The sequence below is a fragment of the Schistocerca gregaria genome, chromosome X, assembly GCF_023897955.1.
Source record: "Schistocerca gregaria isolate iqSchGreg1 chromosome X, iqSchGreg1.2, whole genome shotgun sequence".
In the NCBI taxonomy this organism is placed as follows: Eukaryota; Metazoa; Arthropoda; class Insecta; order Orthoptera; family Acrididae; genus Schistocerca; species Schistocerca gregaria.
In genome coordinates this window covers 204,597,817-204,610,062 of record NC_064931.1, presented here as the reverse complement: position 1 = coordinate 204,610,062, position 12,246 = coordinate 204,597,817, and the positions used below count along the sequence as shown (strand labels likewise).

Below are 12,246 nucleotides of genomic sequence, written 5' to 3'. Positions count from 1 at the left end.
TTTTACCTCTCTATCTACATTATTCCGTGGTTTATTAAGTTTTCAAATTTATACTGACTTCTTGAACACCCGGTAAATACAGATTTTTCCGCAGTTGCGAGGACGGATTTGAAATACATTACGTGATTTCGTGTATGACCATCTATCTTAAAGGAGTAATACGAACGGAAACTGTTGCAGCCTAGTGCAGTAACTGCTTTTCCCCGTGCCGAATAGGCGCTAAAAATTAACATTAATGGCGACACTACCCAGAAGAGCACCTCGGCTCGCCGTACCGGCGGCGCGAGTCCGCGGAGATCATTTATGCGGCGCGAGTTGGCTCGAGTGCGCAGTATTGCACCGGAGGACGCCATTCAGCGAAGCGGCGAGCGTTTTTCCTCGGCTTTCAGCGAATGTGGGCGTCAGGGGTCGGGAAGGGGCGCCGGCGTTTGTGAATGGAGCGCGTAAGGCATGCGCAGCTGGGCGCGCTGGGCCGCAGGCGCCGGGGGTCCGCGGTGGAGGGGCAGTTGGGCTGGCGCGCCGGAGCCATGAGGAGTCGCGGCAGCTCGGAGTTGCTTCTCGGCGAGCTGGCGGGACGGGCGCGCAGAACATTGGCCCTGCCGTTGGCAGGGCCCCCCCTGCCGCCCCCGACCCGCACCTGCCGCCAGCACATATGGTGGTACGGCACCTGGGTGCTGTCTACCGCACTCGTCTTCTCCGGCTGCGCCCTGCTCTTCCTGGTGCCGCTCTACGTCGATCCTGCCATCTCCACTTTGGCTGCCGACTTCTACCCATTCCCAGTCGAGTGTGTCACCGTACGGTAAGTGCCAATTCCGCCTACGCACTTAATTTTTTTTCAGGACTGCTGCCCAGTGGAAGTATGCTGCGCTTCCTCCTAAGCGGACGGACTTCGGATTCTGGCCCGGAATTAAATTTTAGCTGTACAGTAAACAGTGATTTTATTGAACTTTAAAACTTGGGACTATAACGTCCTGTAAATGAACAACTCACAATAACCACTCACTGTTGGTTTCATTTTTTAATGTTTCCAGTGCATTTCTGAAGTCAACATCTTTAGGCGGTACATTACGAATAATTCAACTATGATACTCTTTGACACTTCAATACACTACAAATTGTCGGCCGGGGTGGCCGAGCGGTTCTAGGCGCTACAGTCTGGAACCGCGCGACCGCTACGGTCGAAAGTTAGAATCCTGCCTCGGACATGCATGTGTGTGATGTACTTAGGTTAGTTCGGTTTAGGTAGTTCTAAGTTCTACGGGACTGATGACCTCAGAAGTTAAGTCCTATAGTGCTCAGAGCCATTTGAACCGCAATACAAATTCTAGTTCTTAGTACAATGTTCGCTCTTGTAAGGACAGCAGACCTACAGGATCAACAATTACAGTTTTCCCACGGATGAAAGAAACAACCGAAGATATAACGTCTGAGGACGCCGTGTCGACTTTTAATTTATAAAGTAAGACAGGCAGCGTCTGAGTCACATATTACATTTATTGGAATTACCGGTTTTTACCACAGTCATAAGTCATCTTGATATCCGTGTCAAATTACTATAACTCACAGTTCACGATCTTCAATTAAAACTGAAGTTCCAGCCTGATGACGGACTGCTATTTGCAGTTATTAGGTATTAGATTAGAATTTGGAAACGAAGTGTGGCACGGATTATTGCCAGTAACACTGATGGACAAGCTGTTTACCTGTCTTTGCTATAAAGGAAGACCATTTGTCGTAATATTTATGTTTAAGAGTGGCGAGACTGTCTCCAGAATGACGGCCCTCGTCGGGGTGTAGGAGAAGTCGTTTGCTGCTCCAGTTTTTAGGAATTTACTATCAATCATCGCTAACTTCTACTCCGAAAGATCGTCAAATTTATCGCTTCTATAAGCGGTGGCTTTCTCGATCGTTGTCACTATATATAAAATTTTTATGCGTATCTGTCAGTGTCCTGAGGTAAAGTAGGTTGTATATACCACGTATCTGAAAAAAAACCGGGAAAAAGTAGTCTACGGACAATAATAGAAAAAGTCTGCACCGTTGGTTCAATTCGAGAGAAAATACCAAGCCAGAAATACTTCTTCATTCGCGTATACAGCTGGATCACATTCGCTCTCTCATGTTAAACTACGAGAAACGCATATCACATTTCAGTGCTTCAAACCATCTGCCAAGCCGGTTGAGTTTGGTCCTTAACCGTGCAATCCTCTTTGTAATGTATTCATTAATAAAAGCTGCGCCCCTTTCCTTCTGATTTCCACTCCACCGCCGAGAATCTGCAACGAATTCATTGCTCTGTCACAGTTACTATGCAGCGTGAATCAGTTAACCTTGCCATCAACAATATGTGTAAAGATGTAAGAAATTTTGCCATCATTGAACGAGAATACGACAGAATAAATTTCGAAACATCTCTTGTTGACAACCGCCCAAGAATTATCTTGAATTCAGAATTTAAAACAAAAGACTGCGGGAAATGTCATAAACTATCACTTCAATGTGTCATTTAATGGTAGAAATCACTCTTCATTCAATTAAAAGTCTAGACTCACCTTCGAGATAAACGAGGCTGAAATAGACGGCTGGTCTTCCAGATTTCTTTTACATGTTGTTTCCCTGTATCACTTAAGACTAGCGCCATATACTTCCTTCGAAATGGTCACGGAAAAGTTTCTGCCATATTCTCATCCAGACCAATCTTATTCCTTGTCTCTTATGACACCGTCATCGACGTAACATTAAACTTTAATCTTCCTTCTTTTTCGCATTTGTCCTATTTACGGATAGGTAGCGTGGAACAGTTAGTTCACTTGCATTTGTGCTTCACATGCTGGTGTGTGTCGCATAGAAGACGACACTCATTGTAAGAGTCTCACTTCATCTACTTTTATCATGGACGTCATGCAGAGATCTTTTGCCTGCCTTTCTCTCGTTGCACACACATTTTCAGTGTACGAGATCTACCAGAGACGAAGTAATACGTTCCTAGGTTCAGCTTCGAATTTGAATACTCGAGATCTGAGGAAAAACTACTTCCAGTGATGGACTCTGTCTTTCTTTTTCGTATATAAGGTAGGCTGCGGCTGAAGTTACCCACCACTATCTATAGAACGTTTTAGATAACTTCTTGCTGTGACTAAATGGAAATGTTGAATAAAACCATTTCGGTATTAGGCCGCATCAGACGGTGAAAGAGGGTCCTAGTCGATGGAAGCTACGGGTTTGGATTTATAATTTTTATTTAATTCTGTAAAACTGCGCAGCCTATCACCAAAACGATACAATTAAAGTTAACACCGGATGTGATCATGTGCACCTTTAAGGCTGTAACGATTCACGTATTTCTTCGTCGACTCTTTCCTTACAGTAGGATGTTATTTTAAGTGTGCCACAAGATCACTATTTATTTATTTTTTCGGAGAATCACCGTTGCGTGATACTTCAATCCGAACACAGCAAAACTAGAGCTAATCTCTAATAAGATGGGCGTCAGTTGGAGGTTGGATTATTGTTTTTCTTACTGCAAACATCATACCATTACTTAAAACAGTTCAGTGAGTGAAGAATTTATTTAAATTTATTAAACTGTGCGTTTCACACATACTGTTTCATCTAGTCATTTACATGAATCTAAAAAACAGACCTAAATTGCACAACACAACTAAAGGACTACTTTTGGAAACCCCTTAACTGTCTCCCACTGCGAAAGGCCAGTTTGAAATTTGGCTCAAAAGGTCTGCAACATACCTCTGTAGTGATGGAAACGCGTGGTACCTTGTCAACTACGGGACGGAGAAGCTTCAAACAGCAACTTATCGATACATGCGAAAAGGAGTTAAGAGTTCAGAAGTTCATGTGAGTAGTAAGGTGGATTAATGTCACATTGGCACTTGGTTTCACCATTAATTCTTCCCAACGCCCTGTGGACGTGTCACACGATGTGGAGGCCGACACACTCTTTCTTCTGCACATTTCAGACCCTCTTTTTTGATTCCTCTGCAGTCGGTTAGAACCGCGTTGCCCAGCGTTGAAATCACACGGATTTCATACGGGTCACCGAAGAAAACGTTTCAGAAACACCGCCGCTCAGAATCTACATAAATAAACCTCAGGGGATGACTTAAAAGGCGTCTATGAAACCACCCCTGTCTTTGGGGCGTTCATTCCTACACACATCGCGGTCGAAAACGACAGTTCGCTGTGCTATCAGTAACAAGATGACGTTCTTGACAACTTTTCACACTGCTGACAGCCGCCGAACGTTTCAACCTTTCTCGAAGGACATTGTTAGCCAGAAAACCCAAAGAACTTGGTTGCAGCCCTTTGAAACGCAGTGCGACCGCAATTTTTGCTCTGGTCTGCAGGGTGGAACCACTAAGGACCGTCTACAACTATTCGAAGAAATTTGAATTTGATCCAAAGCAGCAAAGGACGCTTATGCTTTTCAGCCCGCCTGTTTCACTGTTTCACTCCCTCTGGCGTTATTATGGGTAGGAGGGAAAGCAACATGGACACATCCAGTTAGGCTACACCCCTGGTGCTACCAGCCCTCTTTTGGTGAGCAACTGAGAAATGTACCTGTGCAGGGACAAGCCATGACGGAGTCCTAGACGCTACTCTAGCCCCTGACAGCTGGCTGGCAAAGTTGGAGAGATGACAGGGCGTTGACAGCCTGCAGGCGCCTAGGACTACATCATGGCTTGTCTCTGTACAGGTAGATTTTTCAAATTCTCAACAAGGAAGGGCGGGTGGCACTGAACGTGCTGCTGAACCAGCTGGTCTAAGAGGGATGCTTCGCCGTTTTATTCACACATGTGTCAATGTACAAACCCCCCCCCCCTTCCCCCCATGATAACAGCGCAGGAGGACACGAAGTATGAGCGCTGTGAAAGCATTAGCATCCTTTGCTGCTGCTTGGTATTATATTCAAATTTCGTCGAATAGTTTTAACGCACCCTACAGTTTCCACCCTGCACACCAGAGCAAAATTTGAGGTCGCACTGCATTTCAAATGGGTTCGATCACGTTGAACGGGGTTGCTGGCCCGCGATGTCCCTACAGAAGAGCTGGATCGTCCGGCTGGTATCAGCAGAGTTAAAAGTTGCCAAGAGATTTGTCCAGTTACCCATCGCACTGCGAACTCAAGCTGTCGACCGCAGTATGTGCAGGAATCAGCGCCCCAAGCAAATTTGTTCTCATTGACGCCGTTTATGCCACACCCTGAAATTTTTTTGTATCGATTCTGAGCGATGGTGAGTCTGAAATATTTTCGGCGGTCACCCGTATAAAATCCGAATGATTTCAACGCAGGGGGTCACGGTTCTGACCGCAATCGCGGTGGAGTCAAAGAAGGGGTGAAATTTGCAGGAGAAGGGGTGTGACGACCTTCCCATCGTGTTACACATTCACGGGGGCGTTGGAAAAAATTATGGCCAAATTTGGTGCCAGTGTGACACTGATAATCCACCTTACAACTCTCAAAGTTCTGAGCTCTTGCCTCTTCTCGCACGTATCAACACGTTAGTGTTTGAAGCGGCGCTGTCCCGAGCGTTACGTCGTGGGGCACCAAGCTTTTGCGCAATTTAGTTCTGTTTTTATAACCACGTAAATGCCTAGATGAAAAAGTATATGCGCAACGCACAGCTTAACAGATTTAAACAAATTATTCACTCACTGTTTTAAGTAACGAAAAACAACAATGCAACATCAAGGTAACAAATGGTTCAAATCGCTCTGAGCACTATGGGACTTAACTTCTGTGGTCATCAGTCCCCTAGAACTTAGAACTACTTAAACCTAACTAACCTAAGGACATCACACACATCCATGCCCGAGGCAGGATTCGAACATGTGACCGTAGCGGTCGCGCGGTTCCAGACCGTGGCGCGTAGAACCGCTCGGCCACTCCGGCCGGCATCAAGGTAACACTCGTCTGATTAAAGATTGACATCAAGATCAAAGATTGACGTTTAAGATCAAACAAGGATAGCTAAAATTCCGTTGGAACCTCTAAAATCATCGGGAGAAGCGAAAACTGAATGACTATTCACATTGATGTGTAGAATATATGAGGCTGGTGGTATACCATCAGACTTTCGGAGAAACATCAACCACGCCATTCTGAAGACAGCAAAAGCCGTGCGAGAATTATCGTACAGTCAGCTCAACATCTCACGCATCCAAGTTGCTGACAAGAATAATGTACAGAAGAATCGAAAAGAAAATTTTGGATCTGTTAGATGGCGATTAGTTTTGCTTTAAGAAAGGTAAAAGCACTAGAGAGCTAGTTCTGACGTTGAGATTGATAATGGAAGCACGACTGAAGAATAATAAGACCTGGAAAAGGCGCTCGACAATGTAAAATGCTGCAACGTATTCGAAATTCTGAGAAAAACAGGGGTAGGCCTTAGGGAAAATCGGGTAATAAACGATATGTACGTGAACCAAGATGGAACAATAAAACTGGAAGACCAGGGACGAAGTGCTCGTATTAGAAAAGATATAAGACAGGAATGTAGCCATCGTCACTACCGTTCAGTCTACACATCGAAGAAGCAACAACAGAGGTTTAAGAGAGGGATTAAAATTGAAGGTAAAAGGATATCGATGACATAGATTCCCTGGTGTCATTACAGGATCTGTTGAATGGAATGAACAGCCGGCCGCGGTGGTCTAGCTGTTCTAGGCGCTCAGTCCGGAACCACGCGACTGCTACGGTCGCAGGTTCGAATCCTGCCTCGGGCATGGATGTGTGTGATGTCCTTAGGTTAGTTAGGTTTAAGTAGCTCTAAGTTCTAGAGGACTGATGACCACAGATGTTAAGTCCCATAGTGCTCAGAGCCATTTTTTGGAATGAACAGTCTAATGGGTACGGGATGTGGATTGAGAATAAATCGAAGAAAGACGAAAGTAATAAGAAGTGGCGGATATGAGAACAGCGAGAAACTTAACATCAGAATTGTTGATCACGAAATAAATGAAATTAAGTCTGCAAAATAACCCATGTCTGGTGAAGCAAGAAGGATAATGTTCAAATGTGTGTGAAATCTTATGGGACTTAACTGCTAAGGTCATCAGTCCCTAAGCTTACACACACACCTGTGGCTGAGGGAGGACTCGAACCTCCGCCGGGACCAGCCGCACAGTCCATGATTGCAATGCCTCAGACCGCTCGGCTAATCCAGCGCGGCTAGAAGGATATAAAAAGCAGAATAGCACAGGTAAATAGGGCATCCCTAGCCGAGAGAAGTCTACTAGCATCGAACGTAGGCTTTAATTTGAGGAAGAAATTTCTGAGATGTATGTTTAGAGCACAGCATTAAATGGTAATGAAACATGGATTGTGGGAAAACCTGAACAGAAAAGAGAATCGAAGCATTGAAAATGTAATGCTACAGACAAATGTTGGAAATTAGGTGGACTGATAAGATAACAAATGTGGAGACGCTTCGCCGAACTGACGAGGAATTTATTATTTTGGAAAACACTGACAATAAGAAGACACAGGATAATTGGAAATTCGTTAAGACTTCTGTGATACTAGACGGAGCTGTAGAAGATAAAAACCGTAGAGGAAGACAGATAGAGGAACACACCCAGCAGATGAGGGCGTAGGAAGTCATTTGCGGTCAGAGGAGTATTCTGTGTAGATCTGTGTGCATTAAGTCGTAGTTAACTGAATTGAAACGTGGGAAAATCGTCGTTGCTCGTATGGTGGGTGTTCCTCAATCAGTGTAGCCGAAGTTCTTGGTGTTTCAAGAGGCACCGTATCGAAGAGTTATATCGCATCATACAGGGGGTGCGGAGAAACATCATACGCTGAACCACAAATTGTACGAAAGTGAGTAATGACAGATCGTGACAGACGGTGACTGAAGCTGATTTTGATGAAAAATAAGAGGACAGCAGCAGAAAAAATCAGTGCGGAACTGATTGCCTTACTCTCGAATCCCGACAGCACCAAATCGACACGAATGAAGCTCCGTAAACTAGGAATTTAAGGGGAGTAGGAATTCCAAATCCTGCATCAGTGATTCAGATGCCAGTAACAGGATTTTCTGGGCCAAAGCCGTAAAACATAGATTACGGAGCAATGGAAGAAGGATGAGTTTCAATATATTCTATATGATGTGATGAAGCCCTATGAGTACGATAATTATTTTTTCCTTGAATTGACTCGTGGGGATAACAAACAAATCCACAACTATACGACGAGATTTTGCAGGATGATGAATGATTGCCTTCGTGCAGTGTTAAAGAGATCCACCCTCAAACGCACTCCTGTAGTGCAAACCTAGGATGCCGAGTTTCATCTTCAGCTAAAGAATTTGATCAAAAAGATTGAAGCCTATCCTTATCTCGTCTAGAGAGAACAAAAAGTCACATCTGGGGAAGAGCGCATCAAAATTCGTTCCACTATACACTCTTTGACATAAAACCTGGCCGGCAGCCGGCTGCAGCTGTGCCCAAAACCGAGACGATCGTGAAGTGGGACAAACAACATGGTAACTCTGTAGGCTGCGGCAGTTCCTGGAGGAGGTCTTGTCTACTATTCGAGAATTCCAAGTGAATGTAGCGGAACAATTCAGGACCACATGCGAGAGTAAAACCTCTGCCACAGGGTTTTCAAATATTTGAAACAATGTTGCCAGGTCTTAGCTGTATTAGGGTTAGCTATGTAGCGAAATGTTTGTCGTGCTTGTATAATACGCGTTCGAAGAGGAGAGGCGAGGGCGCGTTTGGTTACTATGCAGCATTATCTCCTGGTTCTTTATAACGTCACATTTTAGGATATCTCCATTTCACGCATTCAGTTATATTTCATCTAGCCTTCCTTATTTTTGAAGCTTCCGCGTGGAAGAGGCCTGTTAACGACGGTGATGTGTAATTCCAGTGCAGGAGTAGCAAAGCCTCTGATAATAGTATCCGTTCATAAAGCGTAGGGCATGTGCAATATTGAGGGCCATAATTTTCCATCAAGATTACTATTTCCGTGAATACAAACGAATACAACAGTTACATTTATAGGTGCAACGTATACTTCCTTCAGCGAAATAAAAAGAAATTGCAAATCAATTTTTTTTTCATGCATCAGGAACCAGTTAGATATCAGACACTTTGCAACTCGAAATTGAGTGTGTCTACGTGCAGTCGTGTACCATATACGAATACAAATAGAAAATCACGACTACCACAAGTATGTAGAAGAAGGTTAGTGGGGATGGACACAAGAAGAAAAGCACTAAACTAATTATTTGAGGCCACGCATCAAATCAATTCATTTCAGGATTCATAAGAGAAGAAACTGAAAATTTAGTTCATTAACAACAGAACTGCACTTAAATGGCAACGTGTAGCTTCGCGCTTTCCTCTGCTTTTCACCCTGAGGTCTATACATATAGGGCATACTTACTAGCCTGCTCACTGCCCCTGTAATATTCCCTCTTTGTTTAGTCCGTAAATGAGAAAAAGAATTCAAATGCACGTCACTGAGAATCTTCCAGAGACGTTTTTGTGTGTTGTTGGTTGTTGCGCGTAAAGCAGACCAATATGGCTGCTCCCACGAGATAATGGACGGAGGTTCCCAGAAACCTTACGAATTGTATTTGAAATCGAATGTCACAGTTGAAACAAGCACTTCATTATTCGGGATTTCCATGTTAGCTTACATTACTCTGCAAATAAACGCACGAACGAACCCTAATTTATCCATTGCCATAGCTCATACGAATAGTAGCGGAACAAAACTATCAAACACAGTCACCGAATTATCGAACACAGTCATCCAACACTAAAAGCAGTAGATGAGCCAATGTAAAACCCTGGCCGTGGTAACAAATTCCTAGCTACCTGCAGTAGTGGCGGACTCCATACCGCATATTCGATTTTTGAGAAACATACTGTGACACGAATTCATCTGCCGTTACTGTGTTAAACCGACAGAAAGTGTTGCTGAGGTGCGTCTGCCTGACTGGTCGTTATTATTGGAGTTTTTCTGTTGCCTTGCATACAGGGCGCCGGGGTAAATGGGAATATTCTGCGGCTGCAAATATCGTATATTCCATTCTGCAAAATAGGGACAGGAAAGCTCTTTCAAGTGAACGAACAGAAATAACAGCAGTAACAGTAACAAACCAAGAAGTATGGTTGGTTTCTTGGGAGGGGACCAGACAGCGAGGTCATCGGTACCATCGGATTAGGGAACGATCTGGAAGGAATTCAGCCGTGCCCTTTCAAAGGAACCATCCTAGCGTTAGCCTGAAGCGATCACGGAAATCCTAAATCGGGATGGCCAGACGTCGGCTTAAACCGTTGGCCTCCCGAATGCTAGTAGAGTGCACTAACCACTGCGCCACCTCGCTCGGTAACCAATAAGGTACGGTATTAAGTTTCTTGCATTACAGAAGAAGGTTGGAGATTGAAAATAGTAAATATAAATAGACTCATCGTTCAGTTAGCGAGATACAAATGTTTTCTTAGCACACTTTTACTGAAATCTCTTCTGCAATTTGCAGAGGGAAAATAAAGCTGAAGTGATACACATCGGTAGTCCAACGCGGTCCGAACCAGTGACTATTCTTGCCTTACAGCACGAGACGAGGATGGCACCAAGGAGCAAACATGACACGGCTTCTCTTAGCTCTTTCCACGGCTCTGGTGGTAGTTAGCGCAGACAGTTCACAACACTAAGTACACAATCTTTGAAATTTAAGTGTGGAATTACCTACTTAGTGTCGAAAAATTGAATTTACGATCTATATCTCATATAAATGCTATGACTGTTGAGATTACTTCTTTAGTATGGAAACAAGATATTACGAGAATTTAGCAGGACCGCTGAGCACCAGCGCCAAAAGTGAGTGAACCATCACGAGGTGTCAAACACCGCCAGGAATACTGCCAAGTCTCAACAGCACTAGCAATACGCAAAACTTCGTGGAGAGCTGCTATACGCAGCCTTCCCCAGCCAGCCCTGAGTGGAACTGCACTACCAGAAGTCGGTCTAACGGAAGGCTTTAAACCGACAGCAAATTATACCACTGAAAAATACAATTCAGAAGCCGTGAAAGCTTATTTTAAACAAACTAAAACTGTGTGCAAACCTATTTTTCTAAAATGTCAAGAAAGTGTAAGATTCTACGCACTGTTGACCTCGAACGGACTGTCTCTACTTTAGGTTTTGTGTCACACGCAAATAGAATTCATGAATACCAGGACAATGAGGAGATACTATGGAAAATAAACTGATACACTGATTCGAAAGAGAAGTAGATCAAATTTTGGACTTGGCGGGTAAAACTGTATGTATGACTATTGAAGTAGACATAAAATAGAAGAAGTAGGCAAATGCGCAGTTGTGCACTTTCAAACGATTTTCACTTTGAGGTCTACGATAGTTCGTGCATATTAAAGGCTTGCTCACTGTTGCCGTGCATTATCACGCCTTATCTGATACTGAGCTGATGAGTTAAATAGAGATTCGTATCACTGATAAATGTTTCGAATCTGTTCAGAGACTGTCATTTGTTTTCATTGTGACGTAACGCGATATCTGACATTCGCGAAGCAGGCGACTATGGCTACTCCTACGAGGATGCCAGGAGATGTATGAAGTGTAACGTTAAGATTTGTCAGTTACTTGCGACAGTTAGCAGCTCAATTAAAGCAGTAGATAAAGGAAGTTATAAGTCAAAGCTTTGTAGAAAAAACTGGAAGTGATTTCGAAACCAGCTACCGTTTTAGAAACTGTGCAAATTACGACTATGTAGACTAGACTGCAGTAAACACTCTCTCACTGACATAATAATAGCTGAGGTAAAGAGCTCGTAGACTGAAAGATGAGATTAGTGGTAGCTTGTTCATGAAACGGCTTTCAGAATGAAAAAGTTTACTTTAGTCACTTAATGTGATATCTTTAGTGGGAATCATTCGGAATATTCCATTAACACGACAAGAAACAATCAAGAGAATTTAGCCGGATCAATCAGTCCCACAACCACAAATGACTATGTAATCACTTTCTTCTTGCCAATAGCTTATTCAAGACTTCGCTACGTTGTCGGAATTGTTTGGCAACTCTCTTGTCAACACAGAGGTTTTGCGGGTGTGGGACTGATTGATCTGGCTAAATTCTCTTGACTTTTCTGTCATCTTGAAGGAATATTCCGAATGATTCCCACTTAAGATATCACATTCAGTCGCAAAAGTAAACTTTTTCATTCTGAAAGTCGGTTTATGAATAAATTC

At 43.6% G+C, this 12,246-nt stretch overlaps 1 protein-coding gene across 1 annotated transcript in view; it reads left to right on the top strand.

The window, feature by feature from the left end:
* The first annotated feature begins 508 nt into the window (after window positions 1-508).
* LOC126298132 (protein tipE) overlaps window positions 509-12,246 on the top strand; it is a 524,094-nt gene continuing 512,356 nt past the window's right edge. Inside the window, exon 1 of the mRNA XM_049989449.1 lies at window positions 509-799. Coding sequence (XP_049845406.1) covers window positions 528-799 — 272 coding nt within the window. The 5' untranslated portion in view covers window positions 509-527. The remainder of the gene's footprint in view (window positions 800-12,246) is intronic.